Here is a 25649-nt window from a genome sequence, read left to right on the forward strand (position 1 = left end):
GATGGTACTTCCTATTTACAGATTAGTTATGCAAATAATAATAATAAATTCCTCATCTTTAGAACTCATTGATTTATAAGGTAATTAACTTCACCTTTCCTCATCTATTTCTTCATGCCCTTTCCTCCCATTAACTTATTAAGGCTCTTTCCTCTTAAAACATTCCTGTTTACAACAAGAAGGGAAATGTAGACTGGCATTCCTCCATGTAGGCAAACAAAGCCCAGAGCCATAAATAGGAAATAGAAGTGAATTTGTGCTGTGCAGGAAATGATAGATGAGGCCACCTTTTTCTTACAGTGATTTCAAACAAAGGAAAACTGGACAAAAAGGACTAACATATTGCTAGGATAAAACATTAAAAATGCCTGAAATAACTATAAATAGATAATGACTGGCAATTCAAAGTTAGGAGAATGAGGTTGTGTATGATTCTCTGAAGCAAATAACTTGCCTATTAATCAGTACTAGGCTAATTATATCCAACACACATTCACGGTGTGGTGATTGTAAATAAGTAATTATCCCTGTACCTGTACACCAGTGAGTGAACCACGACTGCCCTTCACATCACAGGTGTCACAGGGCTACTGTGAACGAAATCACAGAAGTCCAGTACAGACAGCAGTCAAGTCATCACAACTGCACTGGAAATCTAAATTAATAGCCATTTGTTGAGACTAAAACCACTGTACAACAAAAGGCTGTAATCATTTAAGCTGTATTTTCTTGCCCTTTTCACCTTGCCTTATCTATTATCCCCAAATCACTTACCCCACCCCACCTCAACTGGCAGTCATAAGGATTCCAGCCTTGAAATTGTGCCTAGCAAGGTTTGTACAGCAGTGGCACAGTACCACCCAGTTCCTTGCTAGAACAAACTTACACAGGCTGTACTCTGCCATTGTTTACAACAATGGGACTTCCTCAGCATCCCTGGGGAAACAGCAGCAAATGTATAAAGCAACTATGCAGTCCAGCTTCTCCTGAGCATCAGATTATGCATTCTACCTAAGGACAGCACTACAGACCCATCTGCTAAAATTCAGAAACACTACAGAGATTGGAAATGAAAAAAAAAACAGGCACTGCTTCTTCCTCCAGCCCCCAGAACAGTTCTGAACACTGTACATTCACTGTTCTTGCTCTGCAGGCCTTCCTGAAGGAACAACACACTGTGCCATTTGTCGGTGAGTTTACTTGACCAAATCAATGAGCAGGCTCACATGGAAATCACAGCAAGCCCTTCTTCCACAGCAAACACTGCTGTAGTGATACCTTAAAATGGAAATTATATCCTAACAGGAAGAGCCTCAACTCAGTGCCAAACAGTGGCAGGATAACGTGCAACTGATGATGAAAAAGTAATTTCCAGAAACAAACTGGGTAATGCAAAAAGAAAATGGAGAGGAGAATGAGAACATGGAAAGATCTGCAATTCAATTTCCCTCATCTGCTTACTGACATTAAGAACGAGTGAGAGAAAACAGGGACAGACATGACTTCCACCTTAATCTTCATGTCATTAACATTGCAATTTTGTGAGCATAAGTTTTAAAAATAAATACTGGGTAGAAGGAAAACAAGGTTTCTTTCTAATAACCCTGCAGCATCTGCAGCTTTGGCAAGTCAACATTATAAACAATATTGTGCCAAGATTTTATGCTCACTCCTGGCTTTTTGACACCAACAACCCATGAGTGGCATTTCCAAGGCTCATCTGACACCCTTTGTGAAACAAAGACACAGACAGGAAAACAAGGACTGGACAGCAACACCAGACTGCAGAAGTTTCATGAGTGCAATGAAAAGTAGCAGGTGAAAACATTTTTTTACTGAATTTCTAAGAGGCTAGTGGGACAGCATAGAGGAAAGCTACTGCAATATGGCAGTTAAAGAAAAAAAACCAATCTAGTTTCTTGTTTAGTTTAAAATGTTGACAATCCATCGCCCAGATCCACAATCCACATGTATGTTTACCATCCTACTCAAATCACTAGGGTGCAACTTAAAACAAATACAGATGACAGATTCAGTTTAAATAATGTGCTTCAGCCTCTTCTCCCCATTTGCCAAAAAACAAAGCACCCAGAAAGGCATTAATCAGAATTAACTATGGGCTGAAATAATTACAGATTTTTTTCATTAAAATTGTTAAATTAATGAGGAATGTTGTTACAGAATAACCAAAGTTACTAGTACAGCAACAGAAAAATACAGGCTATTCTACTGGCAATCAGTCTCTAAGGATTTTACAGGACCTCCACAGAAAAAATATGTGGTTCAATATTGATCTAGTTTCAAACCAGCCCTGGAGTTCTACATCACCAGAATTTAATACTGATGATACTGACAAAAGAAATGGGGATAACATGCTTGTAGAGTAACTACCTACTACCTTATCATCTCAAAGGCTAAAAATCCTTCCCTTTGCCGAAGGTCAAGTGTTGGCTTTAGACGTTTGAAGGTGAAAGCAGAGAAACAGTGCATGTTTAATTTCAGTCCTAAAAGGCAAAGAAGAAAGTACTTTCTTTGGTCATTTATCTGTTGATTAGCCTACTCCATTTATGAAATCTCTCCCGTGAGATTCCACACACAATTAAAGGGCACCTTCCTGTGGCCAGAGGCACACAGGAATGTGACACACATCTTCCTTTTATTCAGCAGTTATTCTAATTGTCTCTCTCCCCTTTTCTAACAGCTCATGGTAACAGAGCCACACTTCACTAAAAAAGGGACAACAGCTTCCCAGTGGGTTGTAGTCGTAAATTAAATTCTTACCAGTTTTCTTAAAAGAATGTATCAAATGCAGTTCAACATTGCCAAGAAATCTATCAAGGGGTTAAAATAAGAAGCTTATCACCTGAAGTTCCCTTACTGTAACTTCTTTAAGAAATACTAGAACAGGGAAACTCACACAGAAGATGTATAGGGAAGTTAACTATGATTTTCAAGTCACCGTCATTTTTCCTATGCATGAGCAATTTAACTTTACATGAAGACCTTTTTTATTAAGATCTTATTGTCAGGAAGAGCCCTCTGGCCTTCTTGCTATCACGTAAAACCAGAACAACACAACATTCTTCATTTTTTAGATTATGAATTCATATTTTTGAAGCATCAAAACAATAACTGCATAATTCAAGAAACATCATGAATGTGTCACATGAATGTATTTTTAGTAAAGATATGATTATCACTTTTTTTGATTTCTTTCTTCTTATGTGGAATCAACATTCACAATGATAGCATATAGTTGCAGAAGCAAGAAAAGGGCTATTTAAAGCTGAGTGGCTGTAGAAACATTCCTATCATATCTGCCTGAGTTTTAACAACTTTTTACAAGCCAAACAAATTAAGAGATGGTTATTATTTAGTGCATTTATGAATTTTTTTTTAAATCAGCAAATTATATATCTGCATTTTAGGAACTGATTAAACAGTTAAATTACTTTTGCCGTCTAAACCATTACAGTGAGCTTTCCCAGGATAGGATAGGCGAGTTCGCATTGTAAATATCCAGGCACATTTCAATGATGCGAGGGAAGTCTCCAACACAAGTACACCTTCCTCGCAGGTTTACAGAACAGGCCAGGGTCTAGAACTACAAAAGCCCTGCAGGACTCTCCAAAAACTCTTCCCACACCTACAAACAACGCACAAAAAGATGCTCTCTCACACCCCAAGATTCACCTGAAAACAACGAAAATAAGGAAGGAAGGTGGGTGGGGGAAGAGAAAGACGCTCCGCAGGTAACTACACGAGGGGGGATGTCGAACCTCCGCTTCGCCCCGCGCAGCCGCCCGCAGGAGCTCCCCGCCGCCCCCCCGCGCTGCCCCGCGCACCTTCCGCCGGGAGCGGCCGCCGTCGCCGGGCGGCCTCCGGGGGGTGGTGGTGGTGACCGTGAGCCCCGAGCTGTAGCGCAGCATCCCCGCGAGCCGCCGGGCCAGCGCTCTCTGCGGCTCCTCGGGCCGGCGCCGCCGCTCCGCCCCCGCGCACTTGGCCGCGGGCGGCCGCAGGGGCCGGGCGGGGGCGGGCCGGGGCTGCGCGGGGCTCCGCTTCCCCCTCCGCCCCGCGGAACTCGCGGCCCCGCGCCGGCTCTCGGGCCACCGAAGTGCCCCATTCCTCCCGTGGCGTGACACTGGGCAAAGTCGCTGCGGGACGCTGAGGTGCCAGTTCAGGGTGGCATTCCCTCTGCTCATGGGAATATTGAGGGTCGGGCTGCAGCCTGGGGAGAGGAGTTTCGAGGGGAGACCCAGGAAGGTCCATCTGTCACACAGCCACCTCCCGGCACTGCAAAACGGGGGTTAGGGCTCGCTCGCACCAGCCACTGGCTGCCACTCAGTCCCGTTCTCCGGCACCCACCTCAGAGCACTGTGTTATGTGAAAGCTGAACACTGTCCTCCCCTTCTTCCCACAGTAATTCGTGAGCCACCCAGGTCTGTCAGGTCTGTCCGTGCTCCAGGAATGGGTACCAGGCTCATCAGAAGCACGCAGAAGCCAGCCAGCCTCGGGGCTGACAGGCACATAGCCGGTGCAGCTCAGTGTATGAATGACAGCATCGGCCTCAGTGCCAAAGGTCCAACAAGGTGAGTATGGTCTGCCCGAGCCGGCTGGCCCCGAGCCAGGTTGCAGGTGTGGACTTCAGCATTTCAGATGCTCAGTTCTTCCGGATCTGGGCTGAGGGAACGCCATAACTCTGTTCTACCCTATACGGCCTAGGCACACAATCTTCTATCTACAGCCTTGGGCATCTGTCGAGTACTGCATTCCTGAGTAATCAAGGGAGTTACAAGCAAAGGAGATGCTTTCGTTTGAAAGAAATGACAGAAAAAAAAAACTTAAACAGTATTTAAAAAAAAAAAAATTATCTCCTGTCTCCACGTAATTAAATTAAGACCACAAGAAAACAGTTATGGCCATGCAATGTCCTTACCCATTAAGATGTTAACGACCAGAGAGCTGAAGAGAGGAAGTCTGCATGGAAAAATGGAAACTGCACTGAACTATGGGTGCCTCACCCTCTCTGTGTACAATACCTCTGTTCACTTCTGCCTCTCAGCTCTCTGTCCCCAGGGCAGGATATTGAGCTATCGACATGATAAGGATCTGAGCAAGAGAGGAAGAAATCATTGCCCAGCACAGAGGAATGAATAAAGGTTCTGCATTTAGTATTCAGCATCTTTTTTGTTGTTTTCCCAATTACTATTCTCTTCTCCTCCCAGGGAAGGTAATAAAGCCCAAGGCAAATGAATTAGAACATCCACTTGTATTTGTATTTCTCTCAAGGCAAGATTGAGTGTTACACGATTCTTTTTGTGGCAGGGTGTCTTGCTCCTACAAAAACAATTGCATTTCCCTATGAATCACCTCGTCTTAAGTCCTGCTTGTAACGCTGCTTTTGTAGGTTTGCAGGTGGATAATAGGTTTGTCATCATCAAGAGAAACATGTTCCTTCACGAGTATGTTGTCTGCTCCTGGGGTTATCCCTTAGCACATGTTCCTGGTCATTCTGGTGTGTCTGTTTAAATTCTGGTATGCAGACAGCTAGTGACCTCGGTGGTTTCAGCTGAGAAGGAATTCACAGACCTGTGAGATTGCTCTGGTTAGTTACAAGTTGTATTTTCTGGACTGTATTTTCCTTTGGAAGAAGGTGTGTATGTGGGGCTGCTCAGTCGCTGTAAGGCACAAACACAACTGCTTTCCTAAGAACAGGCACAGAGACTAAACTTGTGCTACACTATGGAAAAGGACCTCCCTTCCTATATGATAAGAGTATGGCACAATAATCATTGACATAGAGATTAAGGCACAATAATCAGATCTCTGGAAAAATTGTCAAGGTCTGCATCAACTTTAAGAATATTGATAATTTTGATGGAAATCTTATAAGTGCAGATAAGGAAAAGACTTGTCCATGTATAATAGACAGACAATAAAATATTATTTTCTCAGTTATGTCTATTTTAGTTGCAGCTCTCCCCATATTTTGGAAAATAGCAGAAAGACATGTTTATTTGATTTACCAATATAAGTTTGAAAAGGAGCATCTCCTATTTAATCCTCAGATTAATATCCTCTAAGAAAAAATAACCTACATGCATGGTGAGTAGTCTCCCTGTTTTGGATACTCTCAGAATCACCTTCCCTTCCCCTGCCAACAAGATGCACAAGTGTAGTAATGAGAGTAATTTGTTTGCTGCTTTGCTACTTGACCATGCAACCATTTTCAGTCTTTTCACCCCTTGTGTAGCCTGCGTGATCCCTCTTTGCATGAAAGCAACATTTGGAACAACTTCATTCCCAAAGCTCTGCCTACACTACAGGGATTATGGAGCCAACCACTTGTATGGAGTGAACATCTGGTACTCCCCAGGCAGCAGAAAGCAAGCTCAAGAGAAGCTTTTGAAGCAAAATGAGACATACACAGCAGAGCTGAAAAAAAGAACTCTAGAATTATTTTTGGATAAAGAAAGAAGAAGCAAATTTGTGATCTTCGGCTTGGGCAAAAGACAGTGGCAGGGAATGGGTGACAGAGGCATAGGAGATCATGACTGGTATGCAAAAGTGAACAGGGAATAACTGTTCATTATTTCCTACCCTTGAGAACAGTGGATTTGAAGAAAACCAGGCACCACATTTCTGTGTGAAATTATGTCAGAAGAATCACTGATCATGAAGAGTTTAAATGCTCCCAAAAATTAGCTGGGTAAGCTCATGGAAAACAAGCTACTAGGGCTATGAAACATGAAGACAGGCCTACAACTCAGAAGGTCCCTGGAATGTGGATTTGCTTTGTTGATAGGTCCACAGTCAAAGGACTTCTGACACTCCTTCTCCTGGGCAGGATTGACTCCCCACCAACAGTACTAGAGGTGACAGACTTCTAGCAAGCAACAGGTCTCCTCTGCTCTGTAAAGATGCTCCCATGCCCAGCTGTTGCGTGCCTTGGGAACACTCTGCACATATTCATGGCTGCAGCTCATTATTCCAGGCTTGCCAGTCTCTCTCACCCCCTGTGGAGGTTTAACACAGTCACTCCCTCTTTCTCCACAGTCTCTTTCGGTCCCTGACACGTCAGGGAGAAGTCTCTGCTTTTTCAGCTTATCCCTGTTTGCCAAGCCCCATGACTTTACCTCCTTGGTTCTGATAATCTGAAGTTGGTTTGCCACAGTTTACAGATCTTTTTTCCTGCAAGAGTCATTGTACACTGCGGTGAGTACTTCATACTCTGCTTGGGACATGGCACTAGTTTACAAAAACAAGATGGAGGAATAGAAAGTAAATCACTACCTGGGAATTAGTTTGACTAAAATAACCCTATTCTTCTGTTTTTTACAGCAGGACAGGCTTCTCAAAAGGTACACATAATTATATGGACTGTTCATAGACAATATACAATATGACAATAATCCAACCAGGATGCTGAGCTTTCAGTTCAAAATCTGCCAGTGTTTTCTGACTTCAGTGGTCCAAAGGCACAGCAGGTTAATTACATGATTACACTACAGTATGAATATCTGAAGCAATAGTTATTGTGAAAAAAATAATATCATTATATAGAAATAGCAAGAAATTTAAAGTGTATCCACCTTCCTTGATTTTTTGTAACTACCCTATTTCCCATCACCAGCATTACTCCCAGGAGCCCAAAGACCATTTTGCTGCAGGAAAAATTAAATGGGATGGTACAGAATCAACAGGCCTTTCTATGAAAAGCCCTTGACTTCAAGATGGACCTAGAGCATGCAGTTCACGGAGGAGGAAGAAGGTCTGCCCTCCTAGAACAGCAGGAGTGGGTAGCCTGGTCTTCCCACAACAAATTGCCTAAATGTAGACATGCTAAAAGGCTGATTTTTTTTTTCCCCATCAAAATTTCCTGTCCATCTTCAGGCTAACTGTTCCTGTAACATATTAGCAAGCAGAATATTAATCCTATGACATTGTAGTCACAAATTGTATAAGAACTCACACCTGTGATCATTACGGTTATGAAGTCCCATTTGTATTGCTACAAAAATGAGGTTATAATTAACTTCTAATAGCCTTCACTTTCCAGGGGGATTAAGATCTATTCTGCCTTCATCATCCCTAAGGCATGAAACCCATTATAGCAGAGATTACCAAATGGACCGATGCATGTAAAACATTTCAGAACCAGGCTTAGTAAGAACTGGAGGCTTGATCAATGATGTTTCTTGAAAGCTCGCTCTTTTTTTCTGCCATCTCTCACTGTTGTATTCTACAAACACACATTTAACTCAGCACCATGTAACTATCAGGCCCTCTTTTTTTGAGTATTACAGCTCACGTGAAAATTTTAGCCTGCTAATGGTCATAAAACAGCCTGACACATATCAGAAACTGAGCCTCCAAAGTCAGTAGCCAAAGTCAGGTGCTCTTATATGCAGTATACAAACTGATATATAATACAGTTCAGTTTTTCTCTTGAGTAGTATTTTGTCTTTTACTGGCAAATATATCTTTGCTGCATTTGCAGCTACTATTACCCTTTTGATTTGATGTAACACATACAGCTAACTGAATGTTCAACTTGGCTTAGCCACAAGAATCAAATCACTTCTCAGACCTATTGATATAACTGCTCTCACACTTGGTACATGGTTAATAGAAGATTACTGCAAAACTCAGAGCCTCAGAGTCTCTTTTAATATCTTCTGCTTTTAATTGTTGTCCTGCTTTCTACTCAAAGTCCATCTTCCTGTTGAGTTCTCAAAATTCTTTTTAACTATATAGCAACAAAGTAAAAAAAATGCTAGATAGGTGAATAAGTAATACAATGTCACATGGACAGTAATTTCCCCAGGAACAGATAGAAAGGACAAAAGGGAATGGGTTAGACAGGAAAAGCTGTATCTGGGCATGATCACAGAGCAAGTCCATTGAAGCCAATCAGGTATTGACAATAGTAGCAGGATTCTGCAGTGTACCTTTATGCATCCATGTCAGTGCATTTCACACAGTTCGTACCCTGAACAGTGGAAAAATGAAAATTACACCTGATAGATTACACCTGTGATCTGTAGAGCCAAACTGTTAAAAGCAGTTTATAGAGAAAAAAAATTTACCACTATTAAGATTTTAAAGAAGTCTGGAAAGCCCTAGAAGGGCAGGTTTTTCAATTAAAAGGTATTTTTACCTTTATTTGGGAGGGCTTTTTGTAATTGTACACTTCTACAGTCATGACTTTTGATTTATTAAATTTTTAAAAATACTGGAATTTAAAATGAACTAAGAAATATGAAATGTATTGAGGCAAATATAGAACAGTTTCATTTATCATGTGTGTCTGTATCTGAATGAAAAGATAGCACTCTAATTTTTCAGTCACAAATTCTTAGGGATTTAGATAGCATCACTTGAGATGTTGCTGAACTGTATAGGGCATCAATACAGTTCTGATTCAGCAGAAAAAGTACTACCCCCTGATTCATCTTCACCATTTCCTTTTCCATGTAGGTCTCCTATTCAGTTCCCAACTGGGTCACAGCCCATGGCAATGTGGCTTGAGGTACACATGGAATGCTGGAAGCCTGTCACTCATTCTCCAGCAGCAGGTTTGGTTTAGTCAGTCATGCAAGCAGGACAGTTCAGCACAGATGTCATATAAAAATAATGCAGCACAGGAGCAGCAGCAGTTCATACAGGGGTGTGGCTTGGCCAGCCATGGAATGGAACCTGTTAAGGTGGGTTGGAGAGTAGAAAACAGGCACACCCACTGTTATATTGCCAGGCACCACTGTTATAGTACCATTTTATTTAAAATCATGTTCCACTCCCTAGAGATAATAGCAAATGATAGCTCTCTTCTGATCCCAGCATTGTCAGTGTGGCAGGAAATAAGGAAATTTTAGAGGCAGAAATAAATTGTGGAATGCAAGTTCTTCCGTAAGTGTGAGGAATGTACATATTTCAGGGAGTGGGAGCATTAAGACAGGAAATCACTATATGTGTAAAAGAAGTCACAAGTGACTTCTTTTAGTTTAAAAGGGGAAGATGAGATATTTCATTTTGTTTCTCCACAGGAAAGAAAACATAGAAGAGTAAGAGGGCAAAATGAATATTCTGCTTCAGTGCTATCTTCTGATAGAAGACCAGAATAGCAAGTGGTTGACTTCAGTCCTGCTTCAGGGCAGAGGATGATGAAAACCAGGCATTTGTCTAGAACATCTGTATAGATGCTACAGAAGTTCTCAGCTGTTTGGCTTCTCCCTTGTTTCAGATCTGGTTTAAGACCTCCATGTTCTCATATGTCAGAATGATGTACATGGGAATTTAGCAGTCCTTAATGGACTCTCACAGCCCATTGCCTGTTCACACACACAGCTGGGACAGGGAGCTGTCCATAAAAGTTGTTTAGTGTAAGTGAAAGATCTTCTGTTTGTTCTATTATTTATTTCCTTTCTACATACTAAAAAGAAGTTTATTAGAAGTCATATAAAAAGAAAATAAGGTGGAAGAGGAGGAAGAGGAGGTATTTTAATCGTAAAATATCAGGTCATACTGACTTGTGAAATCAGGGGACCTTCATCAGGAAACTTGGGTCCCTCCAGCTCTAAAAGTATTCTAACAGACATCGCTGTATCTACAGCATGGTGAAATTTTCTAATCCTGTCACCATGAACTGTTTCATTTCCTCTGACTGTAAGTCATCATAATAATAGGAAAAAGTAAAGTAATAATCAATACAGAAGATAATGGTTGGGTCTAACTGGACTAAAGTTATTAGGAGGAACATAGGAAGGACTAAATAGTTAAGGTACTTAATAATAGCTGAGCCAGCATGACTAAATATTACTTGGGGGACTTCCCCTCTAACATTGGTCCTAGGAAGGAAATGGATTTACACACCTCACCACTTATATATTTGGTCATACACTGTATCTGTGAATCTGCATGGCCACTCCTCAGATTTCCCATGTGTCATCCTTCAGGATGCTGCAGCCCAGAAAGAGATAAAAACTTCTGTCATTAGCATTAACTTGAAAATTGCATTTCCCTGAACAATTAGCCACTATTCTTTTTCTCATAACCTCACTATGCTTAGGTATTTTGGTGCAGGTCTGGCCTACCCAGGTTACTACTTTAAGAAACTTATTACAGGATAATAGAGCACCATTCCCACCTCAGGAAATCTTTTAGAGGAGTTACTGAAGGACTGAAAAGCTTCCTGTGTGGCTGGACTGACTAACACAAGGAATTCTATTAAGCCTCCTTGAGTTAGCCTAATAGGGCACATTTTCCTATATGTCTTGCTGGGGCAGAATTGTATCACCTTGCAGGGGTAAACAGAAATGGCATATCAGAAGTGTGTTTGAATTCTCTGTTGCAACTTTCATGGAAAACAAATAGTATAGGGCTGCTGTATTTATTTCAAAATGCAGCTTCTGCAAGGTATATTCTTTTCCCATCAGCTTTGCATAAGAAGAACTTGCAAAACTTTATAAAATTCACATATGCACAGTCACACGCATGACAGTTGGCATGTAAGCAGAGAAAACAGATATAAGAGGGGCATGGATAGCAGTAAGTTCTTCAAAGAGCCCTGTCTGAAACACCAATTCTCCCTGGTACAGAATAAGAACAGAAAGACACCAAAAATCATGACAAGAAAATTGCCCTACTTGTGCTCTCATTTTTTGCTAGCATCTGCTTGATAATACCTGAGAAGTAAATGGAGATGCTCTGGATATTAATGTGGGTTAATAGGATTAAAGTAGCACAAAGGAAATATCTTATTGCCTATTATAATTAACCTGGAGATCTATTGCTGCCACAGGTCACAGAGTAAAGAAGCCCTGAAGGAAGAGGTTGATAAACACGTGATTGTGGGTGGGTTTAGAGGCTCAGGTTTAGGTCAGGCAGAATGGTGAGCTGGTTGACATTAAATGAGCCAGAGTTATCAGCCAGATTTACCTGAGAGGGACTGACAGTAGTCTCTGACACAATTGACATGGGGGGAAGGAAAGGAGGGAATCTGCCTTCCCATGGGACCCTGAGAATTGGAGCTGTTGAAAACAGGATGTTAGACCATCAGTCTGCCCCTGGAAATTTCTATAATCCTACCTTTTAGAGAAACATTTATCCAATGATTAATATAGTAACACAAGATCCAATCCTTCTCCTTCTATAATCCATAGCCAAATTCCCAGTAATTTCTACTTCTGTAGAACAGAGGTTATAATATATTAATAGCATGCATTGGATACTTTGAAAACCTGATGATTGTTCATTTTCTAGCTTGCTTTTAGTAAACCTTTTGGAGGAGGTTCACTATCAAAATCTTAATCCACTGTCCTATGACAGTGAACTTTTGCTAAAGTATTAGAATGAAAAGTATACAAAAATATTCTGACAGCAGATAGGTTAGCAAGGTCTTAAGACATTTTGGTACATTTCCCACTTCTCATATAACTGGAGTTACAGAGTGTCTATGAATTATAGGGCTTTCCTCTGTTAACACACAAATTTAGTATTTTGATGGATTAACAAGAGAGGAGAACACAGACAAAAAGATCCTATATAATTTAACAGTGGACAAAAAATGTTAAAGTGCCCTCCATAATTGTATTCCTGCTGAACACTTCTGTAGATTTCTCAATAGAATATTGTTTTCCTCTCCTTGGCTTATGCAAAGGACAGTGCCCAACGTGGGCGTAAATTACAAAGGAAGATGACTATAACTACAACACTTTATGCATCCTACCTATACAAACAAATCTTCCTGTTTAATAAGGTGCCTTTTCCACATAAATCTGCTGTAACCATAAGCAGAATTTCATCATCATTTAGAATAATTTCAGTTTGAAGGTGATTTTCTGACAACAAAGGAAGCATCTAGAAAAACAATTACTTGAAACATATTTGGCTGAAGTTTTGACCCTAATGGGAACCTCACATAAACTTCCTCATCTCTAGGCTGGACGTCTGCAGTGCAGGAAAGGCACACAAGCACATGCACAGATGGTATGGTTAGATTGATCTTTGTCTGGCATAACTCCAGCCATCACATTTTCATGAATAATGGGTGTTCTTACCAGCTGTGAACTTCTCGTTTTTGATAAATTATCACCATCAATACCAGTGTGTCTAATCATGTTGTCTATTTTTTTAAAAACACCAATTGTTATTATCCTTGCTCTATTCTGGAGACTGTCACCTTGTTACAGTGTCACTGAACACTCAAGACAAGATATTCTAAGCTTTTTCTGTCCTTCATAAATTAATTTCCTCGGACTCAGAACCACTCAATTTTGTGTCTTCTTACATAGTTATACAATAGTATCTGAGTACTTACAGTACCAACATTTTTACAGGAAAGCAGCATCCTCCTTCTCACATCAGTCACTTTCTGCACTTTAACACCTTGAATGCTACTTTGACTGTGGTTCTACACTGAAAAGGATTTTTGTGGACCAGCATGTCACTTTCTGAACGGACTACTTCCCGAAGGGAAACCTGGCACTTCTGTCTTGTACGTCGATAGAGAACTGATTTCCATGGCGGAGGCGCCGGAGATGCACCGAGCCAAGGGGCCGGAGCCGCCTCGCTCTGCTGCCCCCTGCGGGCCGCGCTCCCCCGAGACCGGCTGGAGTTCACCCGCCCGAGACTCCACTGCACTTCCCGTTTGAGATTTCCAAAAGTTTTCCGTCAAAAAAAAGTATTTTTTTCCCCACAAGAGTCAGAAATGCCAAGCTCTTCTAAGCACAGAATAGTTTCAGAGGAGCAGCAAGGTTAATTGGGCGTTAATGTCCCATTTTCCCTCTACGTTACTTCTAATTCGTAGAAATAGTAAAGGTGCTAAGAAAAATCACACTGACAAGATAAAGTGCTAATCAAAGTTAAAACGTGTTGCTTGTATCTGACTCTGTCTCCACTCAGCTCACCCTCAGATCATCTTCCCAGGCCTCACAGCTGGCAGCTGGGCACACTCACAACTGTGGTAAGAGGCACAGTTTCTCTGTGCCTGGTTGGTAGTTTTATATATTTGAAAAGAAAAGTTAAAATTACAAGACTTTACAAAAGTTTGTGGAATCAAAGCTCAATTACCTGATATCTAGTGCTCTAGGTTCGGCAGGCATAGGAAGTGCAGGACTATTTAAACACTCACTGTGGAGACCTATTCAATACAGGAATTACCTTGTGCACTGATGCTGACACCCCACAGAACAGAGCTGAGCTGACTGCACCGCCAACTGAGCTTCCTGGGATCCAGTTTCCTCCCTCCACCTGCACTGCCCTTCAGCTGCAGCTGCTAATGTCATTTAATGGCACATTGACATGGGCAGATGCTGCAGTTTAGACACAGCCTCCAGAGGCTTGGGTAATCCAGCTTTGAGCCTTAAGCACCTGCATTCCCTGGAAAAGCATCGTGAGGCTTTACAGTAAGAGCCACCAGGTGAACACAAACTCACTAAGAGGCAAGGTAAACAGATATTGCACAAGTAAAAAAGCTCCTTATTAGGCTCAAATAAAGGTGAAAGACAGGTGTTTAATGCCATGGCTACAGTCTATCCTGACATTTCCTGTGCTACCCCTCTGGCAATGTCACCACAGCAGACTGCAGATTCTGCCTGCCTCTCGCTGCACTTGTGGACACATGGTCAGCAAAAAGTGAAGTAAAATAAAATCCCAGGCATACAGTACAGATTTCATCCACAAGAAAGAGAAGTACCAGCAGACACCTGGAGAGTACAACCGGGACAGGGGTGTTGTTTTTTTCTTTCCTATCCTCTGACCAAAATACCCCAAAACTCTAAACTTAGCAAAAAAAACACAGAATGTCCCAACAGCCACCCATCAAATAGCCACACCTTTCTGTCAGCACCTGGGAACCTGTAATTGCTGTGAATAAGCTAATGTTAACTCTGTTTCCCAGACATCTGGTGGTCAGGTCTCTTCACTTCCTCTCTGGCCTGATGCATCTAAGCCATGCATTGGGTCTTCCAAGAGAGTCTGCACTTGTCACTGATGAAGAAGAACCACAAATGGGAAGGGCAAGAGAGACCATAAGCCAGGTACTGTGTTAGAAAGCACAGCAGCACAGCTTGGTAGTCATGACACACTTACCTGTACTTTCATAGGGCTGCTGTGTTGTAAGCAGCTGGCCCAGCAGGGTCTCTAAATGGAACTTGTTTCATTTAGAAAACTGAATTTCTACATTTGAGAGCATTTTGAGTTGGTTTGTTATATCCAAGCAGACCATAGTTTTCCATTGTCTCTCAGTAATGCTTACGAAGTTCACATCCGGGAGGGACATTCTGATCTAAATTACTAATTTGATTTTATCTCTAAAATAGCTGGACACCATACATAGTATGTACTGAAACAGCAAGGGACAGTGGGCTGTGTATAAAGTACACATAGCCTTATTCAGGAAGCTTCCTTTCTTTGGTTAGCTGATTTTACTGCTTTCACATAGTTTTAATGGACTCACTTTATTACCTCTTCCTTTCCACTTTTCATAGCCATTCTACCTGTTTCACAATAAACCATTTTCTTGTTTGAAGAAAACCAGATGTGAAACTCCCCATAAAGCAAGGAAATCTATGCTTAAGGCTGTTGTTCTGCAGAAAAGAAACTCCATAGAGCCTGCTGGTTACTGGGGAGCCAGACCTTCAATCTCAGATGTGTGCCAGGATCCTTAGGTGTGAAGGGAAGGTCAAAATAAAAATAATCAGAACTGGATCCTGAGCTGAATCTTTCCTGCTGTCTGTATTTTTTCCTTACTTCCCATTATGCCTTTTGGTAGGGTCTGTCCTAGCCACCCTGCATACAACCGAGATGAAAGGAGTACTTGAAACTAGTGAAAATAGCTTTGTAACATAACACATGAAGCACTGTTCAGAAAGCCCATTCTGCTGGAAAGTAGAAGTACACAGAAGTCAATGCAAAACTCAGGTTACCTGTAATGGAGTTACCTGTAGTGAGTTCCTCCTTTGCACTCACATAGAAGTGTTCTTACAGTTTTCCTACTGAGAATTTGGAGAGCTTGAACTCTCATCCTCCACCTGTGCTCTGAATTTAAGTAAATTTTTTTATTGCCTGCTCTTCTGCTAATGGAGTGAAGCTTCAGGATCTAAATAAAGCAGTAAATTGCTATTAGAAATGGAAAAAAGATCAAATGTTCCATCTTACATAAAACAGTCCCTGCTGACCTCATGTAAGGGTCACTGGTACCAACCATTAAAGGGCTGTCATGCTGCTACTGAGGTAGGTGAGGCAAACTGACTACTGCACTTGGCCTTGTCTGCTGAACTTCACTCCCCTTCTTCTTAAGGCTTTCCTTTCTTACATGTTAAATGAAAAACCTGTAATAGAAAAATACCTTTCTATTAATTATATACCTTTTTCTCAATAGCCCAGTGTTCCTGAGTAACTTTTGAGATGCCAGTGAAATTTCCCTCACTATAATGTAGTAGGGTCAAGGGGTTAAACATGTGACCTAGTCAGAACCTTATGCAAAAAAAGAAATTAAATGTGTATGAAACCCTGGCAATTTCTAAAGAATGTTGCTCTTTCAGCAAAGTCTTTGAACATTACGCAATGTTACTTGAGAAGTGCAGTTGGTAGAAATTAAGCAGCTGAAATGTGTAGCTCTACTCACAGGATAGGAAGCTCCAGTAAGCTAAAAGAATCAACATTTAATTACTAAAATATGCTGTGTGATCCAGAAAAGGCTTAAAAGCTGAAGCTATTGCACTATGTAGCTCACTCAGCAAAGCACACAGCTGGTCTGTAAAACATTAGGAAAACACATGGCTTCTGGAACACTTTAGAAAATAATTTATAAATCAGAACAGATTATTTAATCAGGAAAAGGGATTAATTAAATTGAGAAGAAAGAGGATAAATCAGAGGAATACACAGATTAATCAAAAAGTTACAGGCTCATCATCAAGAGTTGTGGGGGGAAAACGTGCTTGGTGATTGAACAGTAAAAAGCACAGTGATGAATTAAAGTATTTGCATAGTACAGGAGTTTCCTTAAATGAAGTGCAGTGCAGGGCAACAGGTACAGGGGACAGCAAGAAGATACCAACTTTCCCTTTTTATTTCCTCAGTCACCAATGAGAGATATGATATCTAAAGATCTCAATGCTTTTATGAAAAGGGATGTCTTCCAAACTCAAGGGCATTAAAATCCATTACTCTGATGAGTACCTTTAATTTCTCTACTTAGTGAGTGAGGAGTCTATGGAGGACAGGAGGATTTTCTTCATTTGTTTAACATTTACATATTTTGCACTGTACAGAAGCTGCCACGTAAAGATATTGGAGCACTTGCTGAATGTTGGTGATTTAAAACAAAAAAACTCTTGTAGAAGTAATTTGTCTTCTCCTATCTACAATAACAGACTCAGAAAATCAAGGCCATTAATCCCAGAAAGGACAAAAAGTTAAACCTTTCACTATAGATTACTTACACTGAGAGACAAGCATCCACTATAAAAGTCATCAGTTTAGGTTTATAGAAAACATGATTTAGCTCGAGTCTGTTTGTTTAAGAGATACTGTAGTACTGTGGAAGAAAACTGAAGGTCTCTACAGGTCAGAATTCAAGCCATGTGAAACTCTGATGTTTATGCAAACTTCTTGGCACAAAATGTCTTTGTTTCTTTACATATACCTCCCTCTTGCTTCCTTTTATGGGTCAAGAGTTTCTTCTGAAATTCATTTAAAAATAGATTACATGAAAAAAATCAGGAAAATTTTTCCAAACTAAATTTTGACTGAAGATGAGCTTTGATGAGAGCAAACAGCAGGTGGAGTGAACAAATAAGATGACCGTAAAATATTATAAATTTTGCTTGTGGCAATGAAGATGATTTTACTATCACCATAGTTAACAAGTATTGAGAAACAGAGCTACCAACTTCTTGGTGAATGAATTGAAATATCCTTTTCAGTGTGTTTTAGTCATATTATTTGAGAACACTAAAGAGGAAATGCCACTGGCAAATCCAAGCAAACAAACTAAAGACGAGTTCTTTTTCTGAAAAAGAGGAGGCTTACTAAGAATTGCTGTCAGTAGGAGTCTGCAAAAATATTGTCTTCCTCCTATTAAGATCAAATAAGGAGTCTTCTAGATGGTACATCTGCCACCTGCTTTACAAGTTAAAAAGAAAGTAGCTATCTAAAGAGAAGAAAATGCAGAAATTTGTTTATAGCATAAATATTTCCCAGGTCATTATTTTCTTTTTGTGTTTTAAACATGTATTTTATAAGAAATTCAATTATCATATCAAGGTATATGCACAAAGTAGAGCTGAGAGCACTGACTGTTTATTTTAAGTTAATTTTTTTTTTTTTTTTACATTTTAGTGTAACTGGAGGTAGATGCAATATTAATTGATTTTTTTTCCAGTGGTTTGAAATAAGTAATCTATGAACATTATAGGATAGAGTACTGGGGATTGCAACCAGTTGCTTGAAGTTAAGTCGACATAAACATGCAAATGACACAACAAATAAATCACAGCAGTTTCAATTATGATTGTCAGTACAGTATAGCACAGGTCTTCTTGGATAAAAGGCCATTCCTATGATGTCAAAATAGTAATGCCAATACTGCAAAATATTCCATGTGTATGGTACTGGAAAAGATACAAGATTCAGAGACACAGTATTACGACTTTGCCATTCCTATTATTTCCTGTATAATTCAAATGATCAAAAGCAAGTTGAAGGGAATTACATGGCAAAGAGTCTGTGATCTGCTATACAGGAATACATTTCTGACCTCGCAGGCAGGAGTTTCATTTCATGTAACTGTATGAAAATGGATACTGCCATTGTCAGGATTTTTGCCTTAACCACATCTGCCAGCCTCACTGTCAGAGCTGTTAAATTTGTTTTCTGCAGCAGATTCCTTTGTGGGAATAATGGAAGCTCCCAGCAACTTCAGTTCAAGGTATTTTTTACAATTCCATGATTACTTGATCAAATCAATGAACAAGTGCTCGCTAACCTGTAACTGAGGAAAATTATGATAAATAGACAGGACCTAACTATTTTTGTTTATTAATAAAATTTTGTAGTAATGCCCTTTCCTTGGAATTCTAGATTTACAAAGAAGCAAAACCAGTCTAGTGTAATATACATAGCAAAAAATATTTTTAGCAACAAAATAGAAAATGTTTTTAAAATAAAATCTTCAATGCTCTTTCTTTTAAATTTCTCATTAAGTTTGTTGAATAGATGGATAACCCAAAATACAGATACTGAAATACCAATATATATCTGCAGATATGACCATGTGCTGCAATATATCACTAGTAGATGGTCAAGAAGAACCTAGAAAGAAAAATCAGATTACATGCTTTCTGTTTCCTTGGTGCAATTTCTTGCCAGCAGCATAAAATTTTTGTACCAATTAATAGATTTAAGCATGTACTTAATTTAAAGACCACAAGTAATTTTACTGTAACAAGTGGAACTCTTTAGAAACTTGCAAGATAAGACTGTCCCAATGTCCTCAGATCAGCAGGTCTATAACATTCTGGCTCTGGCAGAATTGAATTCCTTTCAGGAGATGAAAGATACCAAGTAATGATTGACATCATTCTCAACCTTCCCTACTAAGAACAGAAAGCTTCCCAAATAAAGTTTACAAGGAAGTTGAAGCCAAGCCTCTCTCATCATGCAGATGTGATGGTCCTTTTAAAGTCAATAGGCAGGATTAACACTTGACCTCTAATATACAGAACACATACGATAAAACTTACACTGGTTTTTAAATGTACTTCCTGGCCCAGGAACTATGAATATGTTCTGTAATGCATGAAATGTACTCATTTTCATTTGTTTTTCTCTTAGTAAAAACCCAAACATAGTATTCAATATAAACTTAAAGATTTTATATATCAAACTGATTTATATAATATTTGAAACTTTACAAAATAGTACTAAAGTAGTCAATAAAAAGATCAAATTTAAAATATTTACATTTTATACATAATTTCCCCTTACTTACAATTATTAAATAATCTTCCATAGTTTCCTTAATTTTAGGGAAAAGCTTTTAATAACTAAAAACTAATTTTGAATTAATATCAGATGGCTTTTTACTTGAACAGAATTTTAGCAAAATCCCATCTCCAATGTGAAACATTATTCCCATGTTTTTAGTAGCAGTTTATAGATATATATATAGTTTTATAGGTGTTTTATAATGCAATCCTGATTTCTATAATAAACAGTGGAGATCTAAATAAGAAAATGGCACAATATAGATGGAAACATTATATTCCCAACTCTTAAATCCCTTTGTCATTTGGTTTCTAGAATATCCAGTTTCTCAATAATTTATGTTATTCTTCCAGTACTTTCAAGGAATTGCATCCATACTTATTTAGATTTTTGTGTCATCGTCTTTTGGGAAATTATTTCCTGAAGGTACTTCACAGAGACTATCACCATCCGTGCTGAAATCATCATCATCGTCGTCATCATCAGAATCAGCCAACATTTTACTTGGTGACTTCTTCAGTCTACTAAAACAAAAATACACATTTGCTAATAAAAGAGCACATCTACACACAACACACTTACAGAAAGCTTTAAGCATTGACAGGCAGGATTTACATTTTTGAAGAATGTCAAAGTGCTGTGGCAGACGTTATCTTAGACTACATCTTATGTGAAGGAAACATGCACAAGATTGAGCAATCACATTTTCAAGCATCTCTAACTAAAGTGGCAGAGAGAGGAAACTGTGAACATTGCACACTTGGATGTTCACAGATGGCCAAGGAAAACTAACACAGGATGACTGTACCTCTCAGCCATTAGGGAAATTTTTACTGCTACAAATGGTAAGAGTGTCAAGTCCCACCACTTTTTTCCATTTTATACTCCCTGCCTCAATGACTTCAACCAGCAGGGAGATCTTGGAAAGAAGGCTGGGACACCTACAGAGTTTCACAGGTCTGTGTCAAACTGTGTGTGCTGATGACAAACTTGTAGAGGAAGCCCTCAGTTTATGGACTACAGGAGCAAGTGGTCAAATGTGTGAGAAGTGGTGTGATACAGAACTGGAAGGTCTGATAACTCATCCTACCTTAATTCTTTTTTTGCAGTGTTAAGCTGTCCTTGCAATTGTTCATTTATGTCTAGTTGCTCTTCAAGTTCTCTCTGAAGTTTCTTTTTAGCATTTTCCAGTCTGTCTATTTCTTCTTCAGCTTCTTCAACTTGACGTTTCATTGCTTTCAAACGCAAACTCAACTGCAATATTTACATGTCATCTGATTAGAGGACTATTTTAACAAAGGAATTTTATTCTTCCAGCATCTATGAGAGGGAGAATAAAGACAAAACTTTGCCAGTGTAGTGACACTGTAATCCTCTGCTTCAGAAATATTTGAAATATTTGAGTATTTTCTTCAACTTAAAGAAAAATAACGTGATACTGTTTTTTTACAAAGAAAAGCCAGCAGCAAGCAAAGAGAGTTTTGGCAGAGTAAGACAGTATTATGTGATAGCAAGAGCTGGTTATCAATTACAACAGAGTAGAGTTAGAAGTTGTCTAAGTTAAGCAACTTTAACAGACAGATACCATAAAATACATTTCAAAAACCCAGAGGATTGTTTAAGATCATTCCTGTAATGGATGTCTGCAATTTGAAATGCACTGTTCATTCTCCAGGTAGAATATTAACTGTTGGCTCACGTGCTGAAAGAAACCATGTTTTAATCAACAAAGACCACAGGAATGGTAGAGCACATTGCTATTGAAACATCAGTGTGTATTTAGACTTACAGCCTATATTTAACAGTAAACAGCTTTTTTCTTTAAACAAAATTTTATGGTGGCAAAACATAAAATTGTTGGTATATTTATAGGATCAATTACTGTCTGTTATTTGCTTTATTTCTAAAATTAGCATTGCTTCTGTAACTTTCTTTTCATAATTTTCAAAATTAATAACAATTTAGTACTAGACAAAAGCACATGATGCAATGGCAGCTGCAAATATCACTAAATGGGAGTTCATAAACAACCGAGTAATCAGAATCTACCCCTAATCATCTTGTATCTTTTATATATGATGGTTTATGCTAGTAAGATTAATATCAGATATCTGCATATTAGTCTTTCCCCTACCTGGTCCTTCTGATCAGTCAATGACAGATGTTCATCATCTACTTGCAACATTAACTCCTTTACTTTTCTCTCAAGTCTGCGGTTACTTAGCTGGAAATTGACTCTATCCCTAGTAAAAAACCAAAACCAAGAAAAGACAGTTTTTTAAAAAAGGAACTAAAATGCTCCCAGTCCTGATAATTTCATTCCTTAACAATTTTATAAGAATTAAATAAATACTTGGGCTCCCTGCTTGGATTTACTGATTCCATGCAACATATTGAGAAATTTGTTCATAAGCAGAAATGACTAAGGAGAATTTCTTCTGACACCATAGCAATATTTAGCAACAAAAGTATACTCCTCCAAGATTAAACAAAAAAATCAAACACGAAAGTGGATGTTACAGTACAGTTAATATTTCTAAGCCTGTTCCCGATATTAGACTTTTATAAAATAAGGAGCTATGGAACCATGTTAGCACTGTGCCCAGTTTTAAATTTTAAGACAAACTTCTACTGTGCTTGCAGTAAAAAAGAAAATTTGCAATACTTTTATGAAACAGTGACAATTTTTATTTGGTAAAAAAAAAACAGGTTAATTGCAATAGAGATTTAATATTAGCAAGAGGCCATAATAACAAGTATAAATGTGCATGTTTTGATCTTAACATCACTGGTTTTACCTCTCTTCATTTGCAAGTCGTTCTTCCAGCTCTGTGATCCTTGCCTCCATCTGAGCAACGAGTCCCTCCTTACTAGATCTGTAAGAACCCTCCAGGTGAAGGATTCGGCTCTTCAAGTCCTTGTTCTGTGGTTGGAACACACTTGGTTAATACACACTTACTCAGATTGACAAATATCACCCTAACACCAAATTCATGTCTCCAGGAATCAGTATGTACAGTGATCAGTACAGTATTTAGTGAACGTGGAAAGTCATTGAGATTTCACTGTTTACTACAAACAAATTTTCTACTACTGTGGCTTATTGAAAACAATTTACAGTTCAGCTTCAGTTCAAGTTTTAGGATTAAATGGACACTTAAACCTCAGATAGCTGCAAGCCCCTTCCTTAAACCTCAGATAGTTGCAAGCCCCGTCCACCAATACTTTTTAAAGTGCCAATTTTTTTTTTCAAATACTCTGTCAGATCTGTCTTATGCTCCACCCAATTCTTTTGTAAAATTTTGTGTTCTTGCCCTGTAAATCACTGGCATATGCTAGAACAAACAGACAAAGAAATTATTAACATCCACTACCGCTTTACTTTATCAAAGCTATTACTGGGGTGTCCCCCTGCCTTTCTTAACTCTCCAATGCTATTCTTACTACAAAAATAGCTTGAAAAGATTTGTAAAAGGAGACTTTTTGCTAAGATTTACATTTACATTTTTCTGAGGCTAGGTAATATAGGTATTCAATGGGGACCTAGTCAAAGAGTTGGCAGAAAAAAAATCCCCAACAAATAAAGAGTTGCATGATGAACAGAAAAATAAAGCTCTTGGTTACAGAAATTCAAAGCGTGATCTCAGGTTTCAAACACAGAAAAAAGGACTATAACAGGAAGATCAGAACTAAAGTACAAGAATGTACATAGTATATACCAGTAGGTGGCATTCTTTTGTCTCAATTAAGATGAGATCAATGTCACATAATTGAAGGCACCTAATGAGGTGTGTTGTACTAACATGTTCTCTAAATTCCCATTACAATCTGTTTTATGTTCTTGAGTTTTTAAATAATACTATGACTTATTGATGTATCTTTCCCCATGATCTCGCCTAAGGGCTATGATAAGTAATGCTGCTTTCAAAGACCACTGAACTGCAGAAGAATTGTTTACTACTACAGAAGAAAACACTCAACCGAAATCACAATTACTTCAAATTATATCTTCAACAGTGCTCCTAAAGAACTTTTCAGCCTTGGCAGAACAGCTCCTCTGAAAGTGGTCATTTACAACCAGACATAATTACCTGTCTTTCCAACGAAATTTTGTCACACTCCAAGTCTTGCTTTATAGATCTTTCCTGAAGCAGCTCTGTCCTCATTTGTTCAATCTATAGAGAAATAAGACAGAACTTTTAATAAGATACTTAAATTTTATTTATCTATATTATACTGTGTGTATGTATATATATAAACTACATATACCTATGCAATAAGCAATGTGTTCTTTCTCCGAACTCAAGACATGCATGATTTCAGATGAGCTTTACAGCTACAATCTTGGACAAAAATTTCTGCTTCAGGCAGTCCGTGTTATTCCCAGTACTCATTCTAGGCATTTCATACCCACATTGGATATTGTTGTTTTTTATCATATACGTTCTGTAGCAAGGAACTCAACTCTAAGCTTTTGTATAAGAGACACATCATGTGGCAGGACACTGAGTTCTGGAACATCACATCCATCTTCAAACATCTTTTCCAGTTGTTTTCTTCATACTTAAGTCTGAACCTCTGAAATAGTACCTTACTTTTAAGCTGCTGACTAGTCTAAGTTTCTCTTTATTAAATACAAACTGGTACCTGCAGACAAGTGCCCAGAACTCAGTGAAACACTCCACAGAGAACTGCAGTTTTCTGTATGTATGGGAGTAGTAAAAGCTCTTTTTTAACAGCCTCTCCTGCATGATGGATACAAACATTGCTCCCCTCCTTCAGTCAATTTTATGTCTTTTGTACTGGAGGGGCACCAACTTCTAGATTTGGAGAGGGAGTGGGCTTTGCTTGTTTTGTTGAAAGACAACTTTTTCTACAGTTTCTGTTAATATTTCTGTTCCACATTCAACAACAACAAGAAAGATATATTCTGCATGTGTAAAGATGTTAAAAAGCTACCTAATAAATACAGACTCAAGATAAAAATTAGTTTGTTTTACTTCACTATTGGACTTGATTGGAAAAAAAAATTGAGCTCCAAGAAAAACTCCAAACTGCCTAGCAGCTGCTACTGAAACTTTGGTGCTAAAGAACAAAGTTTGTAGGGCTATTGAAATACTTATCTTGCTTCCAGTCTTTCTGAGACTCCCTGCAAATCTCTAAAAATGCTTTTACATGACAGCAAATGTTACCACAGCATTTGTGGTTTTTACACTACACAGGGTTTTTTGTGATGATATCATCTGGGGAACACAGTGAATATCTGTATCAATTGCTGTCCCTGCAAAAAACAAACTGATAAGTTCAGCGGCCACAGCATTCTTCCCTGCTTTGCATCAGTTAGATATGAACTTGCATGAACACACCATCCCAGTTAAGCAACTCTCAGTTACAGATTTATCTCAGTAAAGGACTTTCAAAAGTCATTGGGAATTCTTGCATTAAAAAATCCAAAAGCAATGTTAAGAATGTGAATGCTAAATAAGTACAGCAGATGAAAACTTGCCCTAGGCCTTATTTTTTTAACCACATCATAATATTAAAAGATACATTTTTAGTTAATCATGGTTAAAGGAAGTAATTTGCACTGCTACTGGAGCTTGGAAATTCATTTATTAATACAAATAATGGCAGCAACACATGCAATTGCATATGTT

General features: G+C 38.9%; 2 protein-coding genes across 17 annotated transcripts in view; both read right to left on the minus strand.

The window, feature by feature from the left end:
• MYZAP (myocardial zonula adherens protein) overlaps positions 1-15904 on the minus strand; it is a 55911-nt gene extending 40007 nt beyond the window's left edge. For 2 of the 7 annotated variants that reach the window (XM_077785885.2, XM_085588268.1), the window contains exon 1: positions 3846-4002. In XM_077785885.2, coding sequence (XP_077642011.1) covers positions 3846-3929 — 84 coding nt within the window. In that variant the 5' untranslated portion in view covers positions 3930-4002. Of the gene's footprint in view, positions 1-3779; positions 4003-14070 lie in introns of those variants that run through there. The other 5 variants (XM_085588266.1, XM_085588265.1, XM_085588264.1 and 2 more) reach the window with 5 other exon arrangements.
• A 2380-nt stretch (positions 15905-18284) lies between these two features.
• CGNL1 (cingulin like 1) overlaps positions 18285-25649 on the minus strand; it is a 54185-nt gene continuing 46820 nt past the window's right edge. For 8 of the 10 annotated variants that reach the window (XM_085588221.1, XM_021532066.4, XM_021532071.4 and 5 more), the window contains 5 exons: positions 24084-24167; positions 22791-22915; positions 22127-22235; positions 21083-21246; positions 18285-20516 (listed from right to left, as the gene is read on the minus strand). In XM_085588221.1, the coding sequence (XP_085444347.1) occupies positions 20375-20516; positions 21083-21246; positions 22127-22235; positions 22791-22915; positions 24084-24167 (624 nt within the window). In that variant the 3' untranslated portion in view covers positions 18285-20374. Of the gene's footprint in view, positions 20517-21082; positions 21313-22126; positions 22236-22790; positions 22916-24083; positions 24168-25649 lie in introns of all 10 variants that reach the window. The other 2 variants (XR_014957491.1, XM_085588218.1) reach the window with 2 other exon arrangements.

Source organism: Lonchura striata, chromosome 10, assembly GCF_050655825.1.
Source record: "Lonchura striata isolate lonStrDom1 chromosome 10, ASM5065582v1, whole genome shotgun sequence".
In the NCBI taxonomy this organism is placed as follows: Eukaryota; Metazoa; Chordata; class Aves; order Passeriformes; family Estrildidae; genus Lonchura; species Lonchura striata.